This window comes from Cyanistes caeruleus, chromosome Z (genome assembly GCF_971803275.1).
Source record: "Cyanistes caeruleus chromosome Z, bCyaCae1.hap1.1, whole genome shotgun sequence".
Classification (NCBI taxonomy): Eukaryota; Metazoa; Chordata; class Aves; order Passeriformes; family Paridae; genus Cyanistes; species Cyanistes caeruleus.
In genome coordinates, this window is record NC_141732.1 from 56,755,595 (window position 1) to 56,780,448 (window position 24,854).

Genomic DNA, 24,854 nt, shown 5'->3' on the forward strand with positions numbered 1-24,854 from the left:
AGGTGGCGCTCGCAGTCACACCGCATTACCACCTCCTCCTACAGAACTCCTCTTCCTCCTCCACATCACTCTCCGTCACAGAGCCCTCCACCACAGTCTCGTCGCTGTCCGTGTTGCTGCCGGCCCTCCCCGGGCGCTCCAGGGTGCGGCCGCTCCGCTCCCCCGGCGCCTCCTCGGGCGGCCGCCCGCCCTCCTCCCCCGCCGCCGCCATCTTGTGGCGCGGCTTCGCTGCCCTTGGGGCGGCGCCGGGCCCGCCAGCACCACAGAGTCGCAGCAAATACCGCGCTGTCCGTGCGCGCACGGGCCTCGCTCCCCCGACCCCGTGCGCTTCTGACACCGGCATCTCAAGCGGCAGAAATGGTCATCTGCACAGGGAGTTAGGGAGAGTGAGAAGGGTGATGTGAAACAGTCTCTTAACAGCGAAAAAGGCCAGACAGCCTCAAAGGGGGGACCCTGAATGAAGGGTTACCTTTGACTGCATAGTCTGAGGTCTTTAGAATCATAGAACGTTAAGGGGTTGGAAGGGACCCTAAAAGGGGCCCAACCCCGCCTGCCGTGGGCAGGGACGCCTCTCACTAGACCAGGCTGCTCAAGGCCTCGTCCAACCTGGCTTTGAAAACACCCAGGGTTGGAGCATCCACAGCCTCCTTAGGCAACGTGTTCCAATGCCTCACCACCCTCACAGGAACTATTTCTTCCCAATACCTAAACTAAATTCCCTCTCAGTCAATTTGTACCCATTACTCCTTATCCTGTCACTACAGGTCCTGACAAAAAGTTCCGATCGGGGCAATTCATGGGCTCAAGTCTCACAGTGAGAGAGATTTCGACCAGTAACTCACGGACCACCTTCTCAAGAAACCCTCCTACTTAGCATCAGGTGAGTATGCAGACACATTAGCATGAGAAACACGAGATTCATTCAACCAATAAAAGGTTGAATACTAATTAATAAGAGAACTAAGTAACTTGCAACCAATGAGCTGTGATTTGTTTGCTAAAATACATATACATTTAGTGCAAAGTTTCAAGGATTGCTGTGCTTTATTTGTGGAAAACTCCACCTTGTCCCCTGCACAGAATAAACTATGTCTCCTTTCTAAACTACGGCTCTGTGTCAGTGTTTAGAGAGTCCCTAAATTGGCAACACTTGTCTGTCATGGTTAAGTAGCTTACTTCATAGCTACCAATGAATGGTTCATTTGCTCATGAGTGGGAATAAGTTTGAGATAATCATGTTTAGGCTGCAGATATGAGAACTCAATGTCAGAGCACATGGTGTCATGTACTTGCAGAGACTACAGAGCCCAAATCACCATAGTGATTCCTGCTCCCAGTGACCTTGATAAATTAGCATTTTTAGTATTTGTAAAATCATGGTCATGGAAAAAGTGGAAAACAGACCAGAAAAGGTCTAAAGGTCATCTTAAATGAAACGTGAATACATATAATTGTTGAAACTGTATGAACTGCTGTTTTGCTTTAAGTCGGGCGCATATGCAGTTACAGCAATTGCTGCACATATTAACAAATGAGTCCAGAAATGTCACTGCTAATACTTTACACTTTTCGGCTAATGAAGGTGTGACCCTGAAAAAAATACTATTGTTAAGAAAAGTTACCAGGGGAGATGGATATGCAGCAGTAAATTACTAAGATTTATAAACATAATGAAGATGAGAATGAAAAGTGTATTTACATGTTAAAAGACTGAGCTGGCTCAATTTAATCGCCCCAACTACTTTGGGTGGAGTTCTTCAGCAACCTTTTCACCAGCACTTCCTTTTTTGAGGAACACATTAATGGTTCACGGCACAGTGCCATGTGGAGCTACTAGAAATATTTCCAAGTGAGGTGGCACATGTAAGATGTAGTTTGGGGAAAGCCGAGGCGCGGATCGTGCACTGCAAATGCCGTAGCAGGTATTTGTATTGCAGTTGAACCCGCTCAGGGCCAGAAGCACGGCCCTGCCCTGCCACCCTGCAATGCTATTTTGCAGCCACACGACTCGGTGCCCGAGAGAATCACACAATCGCTAGGGATGGAAGGAACCTCTGGAGATAATCTAAAGACCACCTAGCACTGCTGAGACAGGAATGCGTCCTTGCGGGTCTCTCAGAGCTTCCTATGCCTCAAGAATCAAAAATTGCACTTCCTCTCTGGCGGAAATCCACAAATACAAATATATTGCTTTGCCTTTGCTTTCCCCAACCCCCTTGCCCCGGGAGGCAGGGGCACCGCTGCTTCCCACAAGTAAGAACCGGGAATTCCCACGCTTTCAGCGCCTCGGCAAAGCGCGGTGTGACCGGGCGCTGTCGGAGGCGCGCAGGTGAGCCAGCCCCAGCCCCAGCCCGGGCGCGGCGCGGCAGGGAGGGGAGGCGGCCGCAGCGCTCCATCAGCGCATGCAAAGAGCCGCTACCGCCGCCCAATCAGGGGCCGCGGGGCGGGGAGCGCGGCTTCCCATTGGCGGGCGGCCCATGGCGCGATGGCGTGTTCGCCGCTCCTGATGGCGCGTGGGGCCGCGCGGCGCTCGCCGGGCCGTTGCCGCGGCTACTCGGCGGGTGACGCGCGCGAGAGGGGCGTGCCGCGCGCTCGCCATTGGCCGCGCGATCGGGCGATGGCGGCGCCGGCGTGTCCTTGCGCGGCGGGGCGCGGCGGGGCGGAGCGGGGCTGCCGGTGCAGTTCAGGTCGCGGCGGGACGGAGCGGGGAGTGCGGCTGGAGCGCGGCGGTGAGCGGGGACCGGCAGGGTTGCGGGCGGGGGGGGCGGGGGGCTGGCGGCTGGCAACACGAGTCCGCCGTACCCGGCGGGAGGGCCCCGGCTCCGGGTCCGAGTGCCTGTTCGGAAAGGCGGCGTCGCCATCGCCGCGCGTAGGGAGAGGCGGCCGCCCCGCCTCACCACCGCCCCGGGTGGTGTGCGGGGGATGCCCGTGTCGCTGTCCCGTTACCTCCGCGCTGCTGCAGGGCTGAGCCTCCGCGTTTCGCGCGGGGGCTGCAGCGATGGGCCTGCGAGGGGGTGGCTTCCCCCTCTGAGAAAAAAAATGCCTCCCTGGGAATGTGTTAGGGTCTCTGTGCTGTCGTGTGCGTGCCAGGTGAGCTCTGCACGGGTTTTCGTTCGACTTAGGTTGCCGCTTAGTTCCTGTAGGTACTGCTGAGTCAGATAGCAGGAGATGGGAAATTAGTGCTCATCTAATAGATGGTGTTGCAGACGATCGCTCTGAGGTTAGTGAGAGCTGTGTTGCAAACTCAAAGAATTAACAGGCAAGTCTTTTACGTACTGTTACGTGGGTGATAATTGCTCTAAACCATTAAATACAACCGGTCTAGTTTGTTTTTTACACTCTGATTAATTTTTGAGGGCATCGTATTTGACGTTCGTTCGTGTTTTGCATTAGGTTTTGATTCCCAAAATGGATTGCTTTATTTTCTAGTCTCGTTTAAATTTTTGATTGAAAACAAAGGCAGTCAGGACTTACAAAGTATCCCTTTTGAACCACCATTTTGAAACTCAACCGAATTATATAAATATTAAATTTTAGCTTTATATTTAATTTTATGTCTTGCTAATTCCAAGCTAAAGTCAGTGTGTGTTTATAAATATTTTAAACAGCAATATCAGCTGATGTTATGCACTGAATTTTCTTTTACAGCACTCTAATGCAGAATCAGTGTGTGAAATCATCAATATTTTCTAGAAGAGTCAACTGCATAGCAAAAAGCATCCTGTGCTTAGGGCAGGTTAAATAAACACAAAAACTTTAAATAATCCCTTTAGGTTAGGACTTAGTATCACTCTGTTAACCCCAAGATGAGTGACGAGACATCCTGTATTTCAGGATAGCAGCAGTTAATACTATAAGATACTGTGGATCGTTATTTTACTAAATGATTTATTGCATTTTCCCCCCAGATTGATTATGTGAAGCCATTTTACTCTTTACCATTTTTGTTTAGAAATAGGAAAAACAATTTTTCATTAGCAATTAACAATTTTACGTTTGTTAATTTAGCAAATTTAACAATTTTAATAAATGAAAATATTTTGAAATCTTTCTAGCCCTCCTAAATTTTTTTTTTGGATTGTCAGATAATCATTCCAACTTGCTGAAATAGTTGTATTAACAGTATTACTAGTGTTAGGACTGGTAGAGCTCTATATTACTGCTAGTTATAATTTTCCTGAAATAGACTCGTATTCAAAATTATTTGTATTTTCAGAGGAGGTTGTGAATTTTTTTCTCTTTTTTGTGTTGTTGCAAAATCTTCAGCACAGGTATTCTTCTGGCTGGGTTTCATTTTAGTTTTCCTAGTTAAAAAAAAAAACCAAAACCAACCAACCAAACAAACAAAAAAACCCCCCAAAAAACCCCTTCCATTTTGCTGAGGAGAAATGATAGTATCAGTGTGGAACAGTTTTACAAGAGCATAAATTTACAGAAGAGGATGAAGATTAAATGATAGAGGGAAAAAGAAGGGATAATACCAGCTTTAAAAGGAGGGGGCTGGTTTTTAATTTAATTTTTTAAAAGCGTTCAGTCAGGAAATGAAATAATTTGTTCATAAGGAAGGCAGTCTTCTCAATTATTTTCCCATTTTGGCTCCCTGAGCCACAAACATCCTGCCACACCTTCACTTTGGAAGGATCAAGAGAAATAAATAATTGAAATAATTGCTCTTGGTGCTTATGTGGTTCAGATGAGTATTGGTAGTAAACCAAGATGATTCTGGTATCTTCAGGAATGCTTAGGCAGATAGATTTGCCTGACTATTATTTTCTCCATTGAATGTCAGCTTAATTTTTGATGTCCAAAAGAAGTAATATCGTAAGGCCTACAGATGGGTTGTTGCATTTAAGACAACACAAATAGATTTTTTTACATCCACTTTGAAGTGGTAGTATGTAAACCCCTCAGGCCTCCATGGAAATCTTTCAGCGCTAGGTTAATATATGTAAAATACAGATTGTCCCTGTTAGCCAGGCTATTAACCATTTTTTGAACTTTACAGTACAGTTTTGTAAGCTGTTGATTTTGTGCAGTGAGGAAAATCTGATTACTAATGTATATAAGAGAGAATGTTATGGTGTTTTGTTTCTATGCCATAGAACATAAGTAAAGATGTTCGACAAACTTGCACAAAGATGCAGCACAGATAGATAGACCAGGATGGGGTCTGAAGGATGTGTTGAACATTCATGTTGGTAGTTATGTGAAAGACAGCTGTGAAAATTTATGGTAAATGTTTGTTACCTGTTGGAAGCAAAGGGATGATGAAATGCACCAGTAACCAGGGAACAGTAAGGGGTAGAAGAGAACTGCCACAATACTGTTATGTAAGGATTTGTATGCTTTAGATGAAGAAAGAATATTTTTTGAGTGTAATTAATTTATATCACAGACTAATATTGAACAGAAAGTAAGAAGACACAGTCAGAAATATAACATTTCAATTCCTGCTATTGAGCATTACCAATAATGGTTAATTGATAATTTTTATAGCTTATCAGTATTTTTGACAAGAAGAATGAGTAACAGAGAAATAACATAATTTGAAGAGTGCTTACATAAACGGTAAAAACAAAAATTTTGAGTCAAAGCAGTATCAAAATTGTGTGATAGGAAGATTTTGAGAGATTTTGTGAGAGTAGTGAGGCCTTACTGATAGAATCACAGAAGCTTCTGATTTGAAAGACCCACAAAAATCATTGAGTTCAGCTGTTAAGTGAATGGCCTGTATTGGGATTGAACCCTCAACCCTGGCATTATTAGCACCATACTCTAATGGATAACCTAATCCCGGTGGCAAAAACCATGAAGAAGAAAACCAGGAAGATGTGTTTTAGAAAAAAAAAAAAAGGTTGAGAAGACAAGAGCAGATAATATTATATTTTGGAATATTAGAAATAGGTGTTTTACATGGAAGATTGAAGGAAATCCAAAGATTAGTTTCCTTGCTCATCTCTGACTTAAGTGTTTTTACTTTTATTTCCTGAAGGATATAAAGGTCTTGCAAGAAAGTGTCAAGCTCTGCCTTTTTCCACCAAATCTTGTACTTAAATAAAATATTCCCTTGTTGCAGGTTTGCTAAGTATAGAAAAACAGCCTTCAAAATGCTGTCCAGACTCTTTCGAATGCATGGCCTTTTTGTAGCGTCTCATCCATGGGAAGTCATTGTGGGAACAGTGACTCTCACTATCTGCATGATGTCTATGAAGATGTTCACTGGGAATGATAAGATCTGTGGCTGGAATTATGAGTGCCCCAAACTTGAAGAAGTAAGGATTTAAATTAATTTTATACTACTTGGTGTTAATCAGTAGATCCAGGTTTTTCTATAGAATATCATTAAGCTGTTATGTATTAGGTGTAAAGTAGCCATGTAGAAGCTTCTTCAGGGCTGCCTTTTCTCATTTCAGATATTACAGCTATATAAAAACAGTGATAGACTAATGACCAAGCATTTTAGCTCTTAAGGCAAGACTAGCAGTGATATTTATTTTATTATGGAACTTTACTTTTAATGGAGCTTTACAATAGATTTTTTTTTATTTTTTTTATTACTGGAACTTACCAGGTTATTCCTTAGTGTAAAAGCTAACTAAATTGCTTTGTATTTCATACAGGATGTTCTGAGCAGTGACATCATCATCCTGACAATCACACGCTGCATAGCAATTCTTTATATATATTTCCAGTTTCAGAACCTAAGGCAACTTGGATCAAAATACATTTTAGGTATTGTATCTGATTTTGATATTTGCTATATGTGTTTTGATTGTTGGGAGGCATCGTTTACCTAAATTGGTAACGAGAACTAACCTTTTAATCCTTCTGTTCACAACGGCATTATTTTAGTTATTTTCTAGACAGCAGAAAAAATGTTTTGTGTGCATCAAAGTGCTTTTTTTTCTCTTTTTTTGTGAAAGGTTGTGTAGGATTATATAAACACTGAAAATGTCATTCTTGAAATAACTGTTTATTGTGTGAAATACTTGAGATAATAGAGCTGTTGAAGCCAGTTTTAATTTTACTTAAATTGAGATTTATGGCTTTTATTTCTGAGTCATACTTTGAATGTTGTAAAAATTTTAAAACTGTTACTGTTAGTAAAAATTTTTACTGTTGTAAAAATTTTAATGACTGTAAAAATAGCATCTACTTCAGTTTGCATCTCAGCTGCTGTTAATGCACTGAGATAGGAGTTCTCATTCATTTGTTATGATTGATCTAAAATTGGGGGCATTTTGGTGTTTTTTCTTTTCCTCTTCCAATATATATAAATGAAAAAATTCTCATCCTCTTGTTTTTTTAAGGTATTGCTGGCCTCTTCACAATCTTCTCAAGTTTCGTTTTTAGTACAGTGGTAATTCACTTCTTGGATAAAGAACTGACAGGTTTAAAGTAAGTAATGAATTGTTATTCATTATTCTGCATTTCATGCTTACTTTTTTTTTTCCCTGTACCATAAACCTTGCATTTTAACATATGCCTCTTTTTTTTCAGCGAAGCTTTACCATTCTTCCTGCTTCTGATTGATTTGTCAAGAGCAAGTGCATTAGCCAAATTTGCTCTCAGCTCCAACTCACAGGTCAGGGGAGTTATTTTTAAGGACTTTTTGGTTGCTTGGTATTTTACTGTGGGTATTTTGTTTATTTGTGTTGCCATGGAGATATTTAATTTAATGTTCGTAATGGAGCATTGTCCCATGGCAGAGGATTAGAATGTAGGTAAGCTTTAAGGCCCCATTCAGGACAAACCATTTTATAATTGTATGAGTAATCCAAGTGGGGAGACAAACAGGCAATATACTGTCTTGGGGATACATAAATAATGAAAGGATCAGATTGTATCCAGATTCTATATTCTCTTGTCTTCAAGCCAGATCAGTGTTCAAGTGAATAGTAATACGGTAAAACTAGTGTGCACAGCCACGTGCATTGTTAATTGTATGTATGAGTATGACTTCATTAAATTGGAACTTTAAACCAGCAAAGCTTACAGCTCTTCCAAGGAGGCTAGAGTTCCTAGACAAAGTCTTCCTTAAAATGGTTATTGACAGAAAATAAGTTAATTTCTAGGACTTGGGAACAGTATATAAAGACACATCAAATGTTACAGTATTACTACTGAAAAAAAGCATATTTCTAGGCCAAATGTTAGAAGAATGAATATAGCATATGTGCAGACAGGAACATCCATGCTCTAATACATTTAACACAACACAACAGGAGAGATTGACAGGACATCTTGCTCGTCATACCTAGTAATGTTTGTTTCCTAATAGTCTAAATTCTAAAATAAAAGTATATTAAGTGGGATTAGTTTGTACTTAGGAAATACTCTACATGGCATTAGCATATTCTGATTGTGACATATTACCTATTATATTTTAATTTGTTTTCTATTACACTGTACAGTTTCTATATATGCAATATAATGTGTTCTGTATTATTTTACAATAATTGCAAGTACAGAATTATTTTACTAATTTTCAAGAAAATATTTTACAAATAGGTTTCCTCTACAGTTTTTTTTTCCTTTGCTGCCCCAAAAATACCATCACCAGGAAAACAGTAGAAAATTCTCTAGAGTTTATCATGCCTGCTTTCTGGAATAAATCCATTTTTCCCCAGGAGAAAGTTTTAGTGCCTTTTGTGACCTTGTTTCAACTAGCTGAGTCTACAGAGTTAAATATAAAACACTAAAGTAATAGTAGTTGGAGTACAGATATGTGACTGTAAGAAATTTTGAAATGCCATGACATAAGTGCCTTCTATTTCACATCTTCAAATTTAGGAGTGTTGTTCTTTTGAATTGACTGTAATTAATGTCCCTGCCCATCAGTGTTGTAGGAGCTTAGAATACTGATGAGGTAAAGGTAAATAAATAAATTGTAATGAAAAAAATTTGTGTCAAGGAACTGTGAAAGTATAATAACTTAGAGGAAATAGAATACATTCTCTGTATGCTTTGTCATTGTAGTTCCTTTTCAATACATGTTTTACAAGGCCTTACCACCATAATACTACTCAGTTTTCATGTTATGTCTGACTTAATTTAGTTTTTCTCTTCATGTTAACGGACAGAAATTGTTCTTTTTAGGATGAAGTCAGAGAAAATATTTCACGTGGGATGGCAATACTAGGCCCTACGTTTACGCTGGATGCACTTGTGGAGTGTCTTGTAATTGGTGTTGGTACCATGTCAGGTGAGCCATACATCTAAGGGCCTAAATATTTCCAGTTAAAAATGGCTTTTTGAGAGACATTAGAATATGGAGACTTTCAAATAATAGACGTTATCCTTGACACTGGAGGGATCTAATCTATTTATTTATATATCTCCTACTTAGCTTATTTTACTGGTTTCTTGCAGATGTGAGTAATACATACACATCGAACAAAAGTTTGAAATACAAGTAATGGCTTTCCTTGAGCATTGTGTAGTAGGAATGAACTTCTGTGCAGCTGCTTTCATAAGATTTAGTTTGATTTTTTTTCCAATTATATTGCATATCTTAACAGTATCTTCCAGAGCACTTGCTCTTCAAATAATTTTGGTTCTTTCAGGGTTTTAATTGTGTATTAATAAGCTGTTTTCTTCTTTATATCTTAGGGACAAAAACTTATTTTGGTGTTGCATATAGTTTTTTAAAAACATTTTATACTGTTATGTCTTTCATCCTTACTACGGCATTTGTGTAATGCATGTGCAACATGGCTAACATGGCTTTTTCTGAATACTTGTGAAGGAGTAGGCAACCTGTACACTGTTGCTTTGTGCCTGAACATCCCATCTCTTAAAAGGGAGTTCAATACATAATGTTGGCTAATTTTTTTTTTCTCAAATAAGTAAGGAGTTTCAAGCTCTTACTGTGAAATATCAAAATCTTGATGAACTTCATTTATATTAATATAGAATTACACCTTAAAATACTTTTCTGTCAATATATAAAAACATATTGTACTTAGAATAAGCCAGTGCACAATGAGTAGGGCTTAGATGTTTATTTTCAATTAATCTCAATAGTTCCTTCTGTAGTCTGTAATGTCAGTTTAATGATTTCTTTATTAATTCTGCAGCACTTCTTCAACTATAGCTAATTGCATATTCAAATGTAAAAACTGTCTTTTTGTTTAGGTGTACGACAGCTTGAAATTATGTGCTGCTTTGGCTGTATGTCTGTTCTTGCCAACTACTTCGTCTTCATGACCTTCTTTCCAGCCTGTGTGTCCTTGGTATTAGAGGTAAGACCAACTTCAAGACAACCTCAAGTTTAGTATTCAGCCCTGTGCTTCTGTAGGCTATACTTTTCCATCATGGAGTTACGTGCCAGCATGTTCATCTTCCTTTCAAATTAAACTGGTGACAGTAACTTGTAAATATCATTGTCAATGAGTCACACTTGGTAACAGCTCTGATCTAAAGCAGAGTATACAGATGATACTGTAACTTACTGTCTGTCCAGGGTTTTTCTTGATTGAAGGTCTAACTACAGACTCTTGGTAATTTCTCAATGATCAAATAAAAATGCAATGTGGAATCTTATTTGTTGGTTCTTCTAATGGGTACTATATATGACCTATTTTAAAGTTTTTTTATTTTTTTGCAGCTTTCAAGAGAGAGTCGTGAAGGGCGCCCTATATGGCAGCTTAGTCATTTTGCTCGTGTTCTGGAAGAAGAAGAGAATAAACCAAATCCTGTGACACAGAGGGTCAAAATGATTATGGTTTGTGGCTCTTTTTCACCTGTGGTTATGCAATCAGTGAGGTGTTCTGGTGCAAAAATCAAGCTTTTGTTTCCTGTAGACTTGTGTTTTGCAGCCTATTAGTTGGACTTACAGTTTACAGTTTTTAATTAACTTACCCTGTATCTACACCTGTCATTTTCTTGCTTATGCCAGTTCTGTGCCAAGCACTCAGGGCTCTTCCATGTGTACTAATTCCCTCCCTCTTAACCCTGCAGTACCCTCAGCTTCCTTTGCTCATTTTTTGATCAAGAAAAAAAATGTGGGTGGGACACATCCACATCCTGTACAACAGCATCACAGTAGGCCTTAAAGGGTATTAATTAAAGGTGTGGAAAATCAGCTTTTAGACTGTAGATGCGTGGGAAGCATGGGGAAAAAAACAGCAAAAAAAATCCCAAACAAAAACAGGACAATATTTACTCTTAGTAAGTTAGATACCAAGTTACATTTGAAAAATTAATACCTGTTTTTTGTTTTTGTCACAGTCACTGGGTTTGGTTCTTGTTCACGCCCACAGTCGTTGGATAGCTGAACCAGCTGCTCAAAACAGTACCGTTGAAAATTCAGTGGGATTGGATGAGAATGCACCAAAGAGAATTGAACCTAATGTTTCTCTGTGGCAGTTCTACCTCTCTCGGTGGGTGGCTTCTCAGAAATGTGATTGTGCTGTATTTCTGCTGCTAGAAGCTAAGCTGGAAGCTTGTTGTCCTAGATCATGATACTTGTAGACTTTCAGGGCTGACCACTATAGGACTTTGTGGAGCCAGAGATGACATTTCAGAAGAAATGTCAATATTATGCCATTTGTCCAAACCCTTGAAGTAGTCAAGAACATGATCAAGAGCTAGCTGTCCTGTATGCATCAAAACACTGTCTTTTCCCACTTGCATCTTTCACAGCATACTGGGAAATAATTTTAGGACTGCACTAGAGTAACTACTTACATAGAGATTCTGACTATTCACGCCTAAGTGCAAAACCCTTTTTATACCATGGCTTTTCCTTCAGCTAAATTCAAGTTAGTGTCACCTGTCATTTCATATTATTTCTGAGAATGCAGATGTTTTGGTTTAGGCAGGGGGTTTTTGTCTACTCTTAGCAGTTCATTTTGCATCATAGTAGTCATAACTGGTAGAGGATGATAAATGAAAGTTTCTATCTTGTCTTTGGGGATAGGTGTAAAATCAATTTGAGGTAGCCATCAGTTAATCTTTTAAAGTAATTTTTCCTGCTGGGGCTGCTTTTTAGCAAAATTTTGGTAACTCTTTAATGACATCTGAAGATGTTTGTGTTGATAATAGTATGATGAATGATTTTTCCACCCTAGCCTAGCATACTTCATGTCCTGGTAGAAAATATCCTTTGAGTGGAATTTTTGTAACTATAAGTGATAATGGAATTATTACCCCTTCTGAAGCAAAAAATGTCAGAATGCTGTGATAAGCAACAAATTGTATGTACTGTATATTTACTTTTTGATTTTTTTTTAGAATGGCCAGTATGGATATTGAGCAAGTAATCACACTTGGATTAGCCCTTCTTCTTGCTGTTAAATATATTTTCTTTGAGCAAGCGGAGACTGAATCTACCCTCTCACTGAAGAATCCCATAACATCTCCTGTGATGGTACAGAAAAAGGTCCCTGAAAATTGTTGCAGGAAGCAGGCTGGACTTCTGAAAAACAATCAGAAATCTAATACAGCAGAAGAAACTTTCATTCCCAAAGAAGAAAGTGGTAGGTAATTTTTGTAGTTCTAAAGTGTGGACCTATTAATGAGTATTTGGAACAAACTGTGCAATCTTTGGTAGCATATTACGTTTGGTATCAAAACTTCAGGATTTTGTAAACCGGAGTTCATTTTAATTGTCTTTGTGCAGCTGAAGTCATAAAACCTGTATTAGCAGAGTCATCAACCAAGGCTACATTTGTGGTTGGCAATTCTAGCCCTGTGGAAAATTCTTCATATCTCAGTGGAAAAGAGGAAGAGATTGAGTTACCTAAAGAACCACGTTCTATTGAGGAATGTGTTCGTATACTTGGAAGTGCACAGGTATGGAAAAAATAATTTTTTTATTTAACCTCTACTACAACATCTGATTTAAGAATTGTTAGAGTTCTTTTACCAGCTTTTAGATAATCCTTTGATTTAGATAATTTAGATAGGTTGTAATATCATTCTTCAGAAAATTGCATGGCTTTCATAACATGGGGGGATGCAGAGGTCATGACTGAAACAAAACCCTTTAATGAGTCAAGTCAGTTGAGAAGGGTGGGAGGAGGGATCAGCTTCATCATTCATAACATACCAAGTCTTTGGAGCTTCATCATGTACACATACAAATGGGTGTCTGATCATGAAAGTTTTTGATCATATGTTGGCCTTCTGTGAAACCTGATGTTGGCAGTTGAGTCCTTTAGCAAAGTAAAATTGTTACTCTTTTTCTTTTGGAAACATTTAAAAGGATTTTCACCAGGAGAGTCTGTATTTTCTCTCTCCTCCATTTATATTTCCAGGAAGGAGCAAAATTTCTTACTGATGCTGAGGTTATCAGCTTAGTTAATGCTAAGCATATTCCTGCATACAAATTGGAAACCCTAATGGAAACCCAGGAGCGAGGCGTATCCATTCGCAGACAGATATTATCCAAGAAACTTCCTGAACCTTCATCTTTGCAGTATCTTCCTTATAGGAATTATAATTATTCTTTGGTAAGTACAAAGTAGGTAAGCAGAACTCACTGTAAAACTATTTTTCAGACACGTGAAGAAGAAAAACATAGACCTGTTGGAATGACTCCAGAGGAGGCCACTAAGTTGATCAGGGGGTTGAAATACCTCACCATACCTCTCCTGTGAGGACAGGCTAATAGAGTTGGGGTTTTTCATCCTGGAAGAGGAAGCTTTGGGAAGACCTTATAGCACTTTCCAGTACCTGAAGGGGACTTAGAAGAGAGTGGGAGAGGGACTTTGCACAAGGACATGTAGCAAAAGGACAAGGGGGAGCAGCCTTAAGCTGAAGAAAGGCAGATTCAGATGTTAGGAAGAAATTCTTCACCATGTTGTGAGACACTGGAACAGGTTGCCCAGAGAAGCTGTGGGTGCCCCAGTCCTGGCAGTATTCAAGGCCAGGTTAGATGGGGCTCTGAGTAACCTGGTCTAGTGAAAGGTGTCCCTGTCTTTGGCAGGGGTGTTGGAACTAGATGGTCTTTGTGGTCCCTTCCAACCCAAACAAGTCTATGGTTCTACGGAAAAATGCCATAGTCATATATATGAGTTAATAATGAGCTTGGTCAAAACATGTAGAAGGAAAAAAACAAAAGGCAAACATAAGGCACCACTTTTAATTACTGTTGATGTTTTTAAACTTAGGGCGGTGCCTGAGTTTTGTAAGTGATCCAAAAAATATTTCCTATCAAAGTATGCAGCTGACTTATCTAAGAGATGCAGAGTTCTACTAATGTGAGCCACAGTTAACTGAATAATAATACTACCTTGAGCTTAAGTTAAAGTTGAAAATTATTTAAAATTAATTTTAAAATTTTAGGGTTATGTAAATAACATTTAGTACTGTACAGGATTCAATACATCTGCCTAGTGTTGAATAGTGTTAGCTGTAGCTGTTAACTTTTTGAGGTGGCAAGGAGTTGCTTTATGGGTAAATTTATGGGTGTTTTACTAAGATGCCTTGGTGTAGTCATAGGCGTAGTATGTTGCGTGCTCTGCTGTAGCACTGGAGTGTAACCTTAGTGATTGTTTTGTATTATTTCTCTAAGGTGATGGGAGCTTGCTGTGAAAACGTGATTGGATATATGCCTATTCCTGTAGGCGTAGCAGGTCCACTGTTTCTAGATAACAAAGAGTTTCAGGTGCCAATGGCAACAACAGAAGGATGTCTTGTAGCAAGCACAAACAGAGGATGTAGAGCAATATGTGTAAGTATTGTGTGACTTGAAAAGTTTAAAAAATTTCCTATATTGTAAACATGTATAAATATAATGCATAAAAATATGCATTATATAAACCTAAATATATTCAGGTTTATATAATGCATATTTTTTTACTTCTTGAAAACTAAAACCTTACTTTGTAATCTTACTTTGTTCCCCATCTGCTTTGGTTTTTAGCTTGGTGGAGGAGCAAGTAGCCGTATTCTGGCAGATGGGATGACTCGAGGACCTGTTGTAAGGTTGCCCACTGCTTGCCAAGCTGCAGAGGTGAAAGTGTGGCTTGAAAGCCCTGAAGGTTTTAAAATAATGAAGGAAGCTTTTGACAGCACAAGTAGGTGAGTACAATGGCTGTTCCAGCTTCATTTTCAAATAAGACTTCTATGGATGGTAAAAAGATCTCAGTTGTTTTGGTTTTTTTTGGAGTACTGCAAGAGAAGAAATTACATCTTCATTTTGGCTATCCCATGTTTTGAATATCTAAGTGGACAAAAGTCACTCTGGCTACATGCCAAGGCTAGTTATAGACATTTTTCACTGATAATGGTAAACCACTGTGTATTAACAACAAATAGATACACATTGCATAATAATTAATATAAAATTATTTTGTCTGAGAATTTTTTAGCAAAATATAGCAAAAATCCTAAAAACTTATTTTGATTTTTTTACTAGGCAAAGTAACTATAACTGTACTTACTATGGAGAAAAAAACCTCAAAGTTTGATCTTTAGCCTTTCAGATAATCTTATTAATACTTATTCTTTGAGATTTCAGAGAATACAAGGTAAACTAATGCTAGATGTTAAATGCTAAAAAAAGTGTAAAGCAGTGCTAAGAATAAGTGAATTTCAAGCCCTAGAGTTTTCTCTAGGGCTTATGATTACCTTCTTGCTTTAGGAAGATTCAGAGAGAGATTTCCTTACCTGTTGTGCTTCTTAACAAGTGTCAGCCAAAGACACATCTGTATTTTGGCCAGAATCAGTACATGCTGCTTTTTAAATGCAGTATTTTCTGCATTTTGAGTGACTTGTGCAGCTTGCATTGTTGAAGATAGCATGCTTTTAGCCTTGCTATAAAACTTATATCTGAATTTCCAAAGGCCTCATTATTACTTTATATCTGGTAGTGAGATGTTTTAAGGAATACAAAGGAATAAAATCTATGTTAGCGGTTCAGGTTATTTTATTTCTTGAAGTTCAGGGATAGAAAACATAAAAAGACAGTGAATATTTTTAAAGTGCTTATTCTAAAAAACACCATCCCTAGAAGTGTTCAAGAAATAACTGGATGTAGCATTTGGAGCTATGGTCCTGTTGAAAAGATGATTAACAAAGACTGGATTCGTTGGTCTTGCAGGTCTTTTCCAAAGGATTCATAAAGGAATCAGTGCAGTTTGCAAAGATTTACTGTTATTTTGCCACTTAAAGCTAATTTTCCCATGAGGATTGTAAGTAATAGTTGAATTTTCTTGCAGGTTTGCCCGCCTACAAAAACTTCTCATCAGTTTGGCTGGTCGTAACCTTTATATCCGTTTTCAGTCGGGAACAGGGGATGCAATGGGAATGAATATGATTTCGAAAGTAAGAACCTTTCCCCTTAAGTATTTTTAAAAAATTGATACTCCTTTTTAAAAATAAAGATAGCCTAATAACCTGTGACTACCTGAAAGACAGAAAGATAAGACACAGTGCTCTTTGCACAAAATAATAAGAATGTTTGATTTTGTAAGCATAGAGAAGACTAGGAAGAGAATGATGAAAGAAAAATTAACCTTTTATTTTATATTTTTAATAATTATATAAAGAAAGTATTTTTGATAATAGGAGAAGCTAAGCTGGTTGCACTGTTGCTTTGAGCCAAAGATCCAGCAACCATAATTCTGTTACTATTATCACTTCCTAATAAATAAAGAATTAGGAGCAGAGAGGTGGGAGGTGTTCTCTGGGCTTGCTTGTTTGTTTTTATGCAAATGTGGAAGAATTTGAGGTGTGATCCTTAGATTGCTGGCTTGCTTTATGCTATGGGAAATGAATAGTCTTAGAATTAAACTTCTTATAGAATAGGCAGTCAGCCATTATAAAAGTGGATTTGATGATAATAAAGTCCTAATATAGCAGATTTTCTAGTCTGATTTCCTGGTGTAGAGAAGCTCTTTCCACTACATTGGAAATTAATTCATTCCATGCCTGTAATGTTTCACTCAGTTCCTATTGTATCTTCAGTATGGTAACTATATGTCCATGCACCTAGAATGGATCCCTGGAGTCTCTATGTACCGGGAAAAGTCAGTTACTCTCCAATATAATTCCCAAAGTGGTTAGAAAAAGGTAGTCATAATTTTTGTGGTTTTTTTCCTTCCTGTTTCTTTTTTCTTTATGATATTTTGTTCATTTCTTCCACTGTAACTGATTGTCTGATTAGAATACTGTTCCACTGTCCTTGAACAGCTTATTTTTTATCCATAATGAGAAACCTGGCCTATTATCTGTTTCTCTCTAACAGGGTACTGAAAAAGCACTGGCAAGGCTGAACGAAGAGTTTCCTGACCTTCAAGTTATAGCTATCAGTGGTAACTACTGTACAGACAAAAAACCTGCTGCTATAAACTGGATAGAAGGAAGAGGAAAGTCTGTTGTCTGTGAAGCAGTCATTCCAGCTAAGGTTGTTAGAGAAGTAAGTGTCTTGTTTATAAAAATACATACATTTTGCAAAACTGATGCTAACTTTACATCGTATGCATGAACTGAAAGTTGTTTTCCAGGTAAGGATAGTTCTTACATGTTTTTCAGGTACTTCTGTAGGATAAGCTATTTCTCTGAATCAGTAGATTCTTTCTTTTTCATTGTGTGTGGTGTGAAATAATGTGTATATGTTTAATGATGCATCTCTAGTTGAAGGCATTAGGATTTTCATGGTTAACCTTTGAAAAATTATGCCTCATTTTGCACACAGTGTTTTGTCTGTCATTAAACCTGTCATTTGTCTGTCTTTCAACCTTTTCACTCTTTTTTTTTGTTTCAAAATGCACCTGGTTTTCTCTTCAGTATTTATATGCTTCCTAATACAATGGAAACAGATAATCAGATGATCAGATGGTTTACTTACTCCAAAGCTATCTTGGCATCTTGCCAAGGGTAACCTTTATAAGCAATGCTGGGTATATTCTCTGGCCAGCTTGTCCTCAGTTATAACAGTGTCTTAGATTCTCTTCTACCTGAATTCAGAAGATGGCCTCTGTGTGTCATATAAAATCCATTGCCTGTTACCTGGTTGTCAGCACTGGCCATGGGAAACAATATCCAGGGAAGAATTCACTATATTATAACACCTTTTTTTAAGATCTTAAAGGTGGGTGCTTGCCTGTATGATTGGGCTTTTTTTGCTTGCTTTCCCCTAGTGATTTGTCCAGTCCCTTCTGGGAAACTGTGTGACTTCTAGAACTAGTATTCTGGATAGTATGCCACAGTCCAGCTTTGCCTTGTGTGAGAAGTACCTTCCTGTTGATTCCATTTGATGATGCCCCAGTTTTATACTGGGAGAGATTCTTAAGACTTGTATCTTCATTCTACTGCTCAAGATTTTACAGGTCTGACACAGCTGTTCCACCTTCCCAGCTATTCTCATTTTCATACTGAGAAGTACTAGTTTCTCTATCAGCAATGAATAAACAGACTTCTACTATGTCTTTGAACACTCTCATCTCTTCATCTTTTACAGTTCTAACATCTCTAATTCTGGGTACAGAGTTACACACAGGATTCTAACAGTGTGTGCAGAATGGATTTATACATTGACATAGCTCATGTCTTCTAGTGTAGTTTACTGTTTTTCAAATTTTTAGCATTTTGTAGCCAAGTCACTGGGAATATCTATTGTAACGTCAAGATTTCATTCCAGGGTAGTTATTTGGAGGTAGTCCTTTCATAATGGGCATTAATAACTTTTAGGTAAATTTGGGGAAGGTTTTCTGCAAGCTCCAGCCCTGTATGTCACTACATTTACTTATATTGACCTCTTACACATAAATATTACATTTTTGTCAGTGTTGCAGACTTGGTGTCTCCTGCTGTGCAGGAAGGCCTTAAATTTTGCTCAACAACAGTATCTCTTTTGACCAGCTTTGATTATTTTTATATTAACTTCAGTATAAATCTCTTACTTGAAAGTTTCAAAATATAGTCAGTATAGTATAAATATGACACTTAATTTTATATTACTGTGCATAGTATTTATTTATCTATGCAGCATAGTGGTTCATGTTGGAACTCTTTAGTTTGGCTCCATATTCATATGCAAAACAAATTTGGGAAGAGTTTAGTGTCTGGAACAACTTGACAGGAATGTTACAATCATGTCTAGGTAGCTTAATGGGATATTTCTGCCAAGATGATTTTACTTGTTCCATTCTGAATGTAAGAGTCTTTGAAATGGACCAGCTGTGAGCTTTTCTTAAAGGCCTGTGCAAGTCCAAACCCTTTGTACTGACTTTTACATTGTTACTTGGGCATCCTACATTTGAAAGTCTTCTTTGGAACAAAAATAAAAGGAATATAGGAATATGATTGAATCAAATTCCATATAGAAGTAAACAAGGCTGAGGACCATGAATAACCATAAATAGTTATTTCTATTCCTGCCTGAGGAAAAGGGTAGTAAAAGTGTATCTATTACCTTGTCCAGGTATTGAAAACAACTACAGAAGATCTAGTTGAAGTCAACATAAACAAAAATTTGGTGGGTTCTGCAATGGCTGGTAGCATAGGTGGCTACAACGCACATGCAGCAAACATTGTGACAGCGATCTACATTGCCTGTGGTCAGGTAAGTTTGTTTTACACTAGTTCACATCTTCTTTAGTTCAATAATTCTTAATTAAACACTGATTTGAATGTCTGTTGTTTTTCCTTGATCTGAAGGATGCTGCGCAGAATGTGGGCAGCTCCAACTGCATCACTTTGATGGAGAGAACTGGTTCCAACAACGAAGACCTGTACATCAGCTGCACAATGCCTTCCATAGAGATAGGGACTGTTGGTGGAGGCACCAACTTGCTCCCACAGCAGGCCTGTTTGCAGGTATAGTTCTGCAAGTTGAAAGCAACTTACCTTCTTAAAGGTTGCTTTCATATGCAAGCAATATTGTGGGAATGTGGCTGCTTGAAACTTGATGTATTTTACATGAAAATGTTAGAAATGTCTAATGAATTGTTTTCATATATCCAGTTTCTAAAGCTTAAGATGTGTCCAATGTTAAAGAGACTCATTGACTGGATATAATTTGGAAATACTTACTTTAATACTAAATACATCGTAAATTGACTTAGATTTCATAGCATAATACTGCCTTGTATTTGCTTCCAGATGTTAGGGGTTCAAGGTGCAAGCCAAGATAACCCTGGTGAAAATGCCCGTCAGCTTGCTAAAATCGTTTGTGCTACAGTGATGGCAGGGGAGCTGTCACTAATGGCTGCCCTTGCAGCAGGGCATCTTGTCAAAAGCCACATGATCCACAACAGGTAAAAAATGGGAAAAATTCCCGTGTTTCTCTGCTGTTTTGATCAATCCTCTTACAAGAGGAGTCAATTATGACAAGAAAGTCAATAACGATTATGTGACTAAATGCAACACATAAGAACAGTGTAACATTTTAACTATCTAATGTAGTTATCTTCTGTTTCATTAGGTCAAAGATAAACCTACAGGATCTTCAAGGAACCTGCACTAAAAAGGCAGCTTGAATACTAAAATGGCTTTGAAATGAAGAATTGTTCTAGTAATTGACCAGGTGCACAAAGAAAAAAAAACCAAAATCTATGAAGTTTAGAATAAAGATCGTCTTCAACTCAATGATGTCTGTGTAAGAGAAACTAAGAGATCAAGACTTGAGACTAGTTAGGCTTGACCTTCTTCAGTGGTTAGAGACTGTGAAAGAAGTCCTGTCAGACATCTTGAACGTGGCTTTGGAATTCTTACTCTTACACATCCTTTTCTAAAAAGTCAGTCTTATGTTTTTACAGGTTGAGATTACTTCATCTAACAAGGTCCTGGTTAACTACTAAACTGAAAAGTAATGTAATGTACTTTGTACATTTAAAGTAACAAAACAAAAGAAGTTGGTGTAAACTTGGATTGAATGCACTGGTCCTTGCCATCTTTATTTTCTGGTTAGACAAGCATGTTTTTTAAAGTGATGGCAAGCCTAATCACTTTCTGTGAACTCCCAGTTTTAATTTGTTGACATGTAAAAGGTCTTAGGCTATCAAACAATTTAATTGAATTAATTTAATAGAAATCTGTCTATATATAGTACTTAATTTGCTGCTGCTTCAGCTAAGCAGTGTTCAATGTTTAACTCCACAATTTAGGTTATTCCTTTATGTAAAAATCGTGATCTGTGAAGTTCTGAAATGTTAAATATGATCTGTACTGAAGTAGGGAAGAACGGTCTTCAACTGTTTTGTTACTTTGTAGATAAAATGAAATGGTAAGTTCAAAACAGTTGTGTGTCAGACAGGTATTTAAGTAAATGTAGTTTCTCAAATATTATTTGATAGGAGTGCATTCAAACAAACAAGTCAAGAACAGATGTTTACACTTATTTGACAAGAAGTCTCTTTAGGAATACACATACACATTGTGTACCTTACGTTGGGGATTTTTTATAAGGTGTGTGACACTTATTCTCTAAGAATAGGTGTTTATCCACCATTTAAGCTGAGATAAAACAAAGCCAGAAAACCACATTGTTCTTAAAAAAAAAGGAGGGGATTTTTTTCTTTCAATTTCCTTTTGAACTTTCTTTTTGAGGAGGGGAGTATTTATTTTAAGAAGAAATCTTACCTTTTTTTTTTGTCAATGAAAAGTACTAATTAAGGGGATGCAATGAAATGACCTGTTAATGTAAGAAGCAGTTTTTGTAATAAAATACTGTATTTGGACCAGTGAAGCAGTCTCACGTGTTCTTACTATAATATAGAAAACCCAGGTTTATTCTGGTTTGATTCACCTCTGGGAATACTGTTAAATGCATAGCCCTGCCTAGTTAATCACAGGAGGAAAATTAATATACTTGATGATTTTTTTGTTTGGTTGGTGTGGGCTTTTCTTGTTTGACTTTTTGTGGGGGGAATCAGTGGATTGGGCTGGATTTCCTGCAGCATCATTCCTAAAGGGGTGACTAGTAGAGGTGCTCTTCTAATGTGCAGATTTGATATATATCATGGTGGGTTGCTTTGTAGTACATTTACACGTTAATATCCATTGTAATGAGCTCATAAATGTAATGTGCAAGCATGAAGACATCCTACATGCTAGACATGTTATGATGGCATGTAAAAAGCAAATATCATGAATGTTTATCTTCCTGCAGAATTGTTGCTAATTGCTACTAGTTTTATTTAAGGAAGCTTGGAATTACTTTGTTTCTATGTTTGTTCAGTGATTTTATTTAACACTGGTCTGGCAATAAATGGTGGTTCAGTGTTCATTTTGGTGGATTTAACTGACATTCTGTCTGGCAGAATTAACTTTTTGTATTATTACTCAACTGTGTACATTTTTGGTACAGAACTACTTTTTCAGTTTCAGTAAAACCATGGAAAACATATTGACTTAATTGTGATATTTTAAGCTTACTTTATGATGACTCAGTGACTTACGTTTGTAGACAGTCTAAATTAATAGAGTTAATGAAGAGACACCAGCAAGCAGTGCTAAACACAGCCAGGGCTGTGACACCAGAACTTCTCCCCTTGTTTGCAGAAGCCTGTTGGCACTCATTTATTCTCAAAGCTTAATTAGACAGTTTGCCCTAGTGGGAGAGATAACTCCAGCATTAGAGGTACCTTCTGCTAGGGCTTGTTTGGCAAAATCAAACCACCTGTCTAGAATTTAATTTCTAGAGTTGCTGTTAACTTCAGTGCTGTATATTTACCACTGATTATGGCTTTCCAAATATTTTAAAATCCTAGAGGAAAAAAACCCATTAACAATAGTGTATTTGACACTTGTACCACCTTACACTGTGATACACCAGTCTCCTCCTGCTGCCTGGTGTGGAAGTTTCGGCACTGTGAGACTTGCAACCACTGCAGCCCCAGCTGCCTCTAACCACCCAGCTATTGCCCACTTTCATTTCCCCAGCTGCTGCAAGGCCCTGTCAGTGAACTGAGCATTACTGAACCTTCCGGAGGAGGGAGCAGCTCCAGCACAGGGGTGCACACCCACCACCACATGCACCCTAAGCACAGCTGTGACACCAGAAGCCTGGTATAGCAGGTGCTGACCTGGAGGGATTGTGGCTTTGCCAGGCTCCAGCACAGGCATTCCCTGGGCAGGCACACTGATTCCTGGAAAAAAGCTGGGAGACCACTTGCTTTTTCATAGGAGTGTACAGGTACACTGGGTATGTCAGTGCACAGACACTGGACAATTTTCATCCTTCATGTGAATCTTGTTTATAAGGTGAATACAGCCCTGGGAAAAGCTGTAGTAGATGGCCTGTCCAGCTCCTTTCAGCTGCCTTTTGGTGTGCAGTGAGATCTCTGGCTGCCACTTGGAGCGTTTTTAAGATACATGATCCTCTCTGTCTCCTTTTAGACATGGCTTACATTTTCAAGGTCGTATCCTCTTTCTCCATTTGGCTTTGGTTAGGGAAGGTTTTTATTTCACAATGGTACCTGCTGAAACAAGATGTTGGTTTGGGATTCTCTCTTGCCTCAGGGCAAGTTGGTATTTCTGTCAGGTCCACCTTGTCCTGCACACAGAGCAGTGACATTGGTGTGCATCTAGTGCCACTCCTAGCATTGACAATTCCATACCTTATCCTGGGGATGACTGCTGACTTGCTTATCAGGCTGTGCAAGGGGGAGGCCTGCTTCCAAAGGTAACCTCATCTCAGTGCTCCAGGGCTTTTGCAGTATGTTACACAATACAAAATTAATTAGCATCCTATCTTCACCACTGGTTTAACCTCAGTCTGCTCTTAGAGGACTCTAAGAGCTTTAGTCCCAGCTTTCATAGGTTGCTCCCATTCCATTCCCACTAGGACTGAGGCCTTCTAGGAAAACATGGTGAGTTGACCTTGCTGTTGTTCATTCCAACCCAAGCAGGACAGGAAAGAGAAATTGTAAAGGCAAAAATGAGAAGACCAGATTGAGATAGAGACTGCTTAACAGTGAAGCTGTTCCATGTGAAGCTACACATGGAAAGCAAAATAAAGAATTAATATACAATTCCCTAGCAGCAAACAGAGCTTTGGCACACTAACAGTTACTTGGGAAGACAAATACCATAACCATGAATGTCCCCACTTTCTTGTCTATTTCCCAGAGCTTTTGGTGCTGGGCATAATGCTGTCTGGTATGGAATACTGCTGTGGTCAGTTGGGATCAGATGTGACTCCCTGCATTCCTTCAGAGCCTCTCACCCACTTCCAGCCTGCTCACTGGCAGTGAATATAGCAGAGAAAGAAGGACAACTGAAAAACCTTGAATGCTGGCAAACCCTGCTCAGCAACAGCCAAAACACTGCTGTTTAACTGATGTTCTTAGTCACAAATCCAGAACACAGCCTCATACAGGCTGCTATGGAGACAACTAATTTAATTCCAGCCACAGCCTATACAAAAATAGAAAATCTAGATCTTGGCACCAGTATCCACAAGTGAGATCTACAACAGCCAAGTAAATACCAGCTCTTAGACTCACAGAAGGGTTTGGGTTAGAACGGACTTTAAAGAGCATTAATTTCTACTCCCCCAGCTGTGGGTAGGCGCACCTTCACTAGACCAAAGAATCACAGAATTGTTTCGGTTGGAACAGAATTTTAGAATCAAGTCCAACCCTAAACCTAACATTGCCAAGTCCACCGGCTAAAAAGGCATCCGCCTGATGGACCTGACATTTCAGGGTTCTTCCTTCCTGTTGTGTGGCCTGATGGCACACAGTGAAACACGGGATGCAGTTCTCTTCCTCTCCCTGTATCCTCCTGGATGCCTCTCCCATGGGCACAGTGCACCAGACACAACCTGGGTGTCAACAGGAGCCAGCCATGTATCCTTTCTCCTCCTCGCAGTGCTTAATCTCCAGCTCATACCAGGCAGCAGTAGAAGAATGGAAGAATTACCTCTTGCTTTATCCACTACCAGAAACATAAGGTCA

The 24,854-nt window shown here is 38.9% G+C and overlaps 2 protein-coding genes across 8 annotated transcripts in view; one reads left to right on the forward strand and one right to left on the reverse strand.

Moving 5' to 3' along the window:
- The window catches only part of ANKRD31 (ankyrin repeat domain 31), a 64,045-nt gene extending 63,702 nt beyond the window's left edge, over positions 1–343 (reverse strand). The window contains 1 exon segment of the mRNA XM_023943434.2: positions 30–343. Within this exon segment, the coding sequence (XP_023799202.2) occupies positions 30–343 (314 nt within the window).
- On the forward strand, positions 80–21,640 carry HMGCR (3-hydroxy-3-methylglutaryl-CoA reductase). 7 transcript variants are annotated; one of them, XM_086869373.1, is made up of 21 exons: positions 80–652; positions 765–880; positions 6,077–6,272; positions 6,621–6,732; positions 7,311–7,398; positions 7,501–7,585; positions 9,100–9,205; positions 10,138–10,244; positions 10,610–10,726; positions 11,233–11,384; positions 12,238–12,482; positions 12,626–12,798; positions 13,263–13,457; positions 14,522–14,680; positions 14,873–15,030; positions 16,170–16,275; positions 17,198–17,368; positions 19,376–19,516; positions 19,612–19,770; positions 20,056–20,210; positions 20,378–21,640. In XM_086869373.1, exons 3-21 carry the CDS (start codon positions 6,108–6,110, stop codon positions 20,430–20,432), a joined length of 2,649 nt encoding a protein of 882 aa, XP_086725499.1. In that variant the 5' UTR covers positions 80–652; positions 765–880; positions 6,077–6,107; the 3' UTR covers positions 20,433–21,640. The 7 variants fall into 7 exon arrangements, with proteins under 7 accessions (XP_086725499.1, XP_023799208.1, XP_086725500.1 ...); XM_023943440.2 differs by having other exon boundaries at positions 92–360; XM_086869374.1 differs by having other exon boundaries at positions 119–386.
- The last annotated feature ends 3,214 nt before the right edge of the window (positions 21,641–24,854 follow it).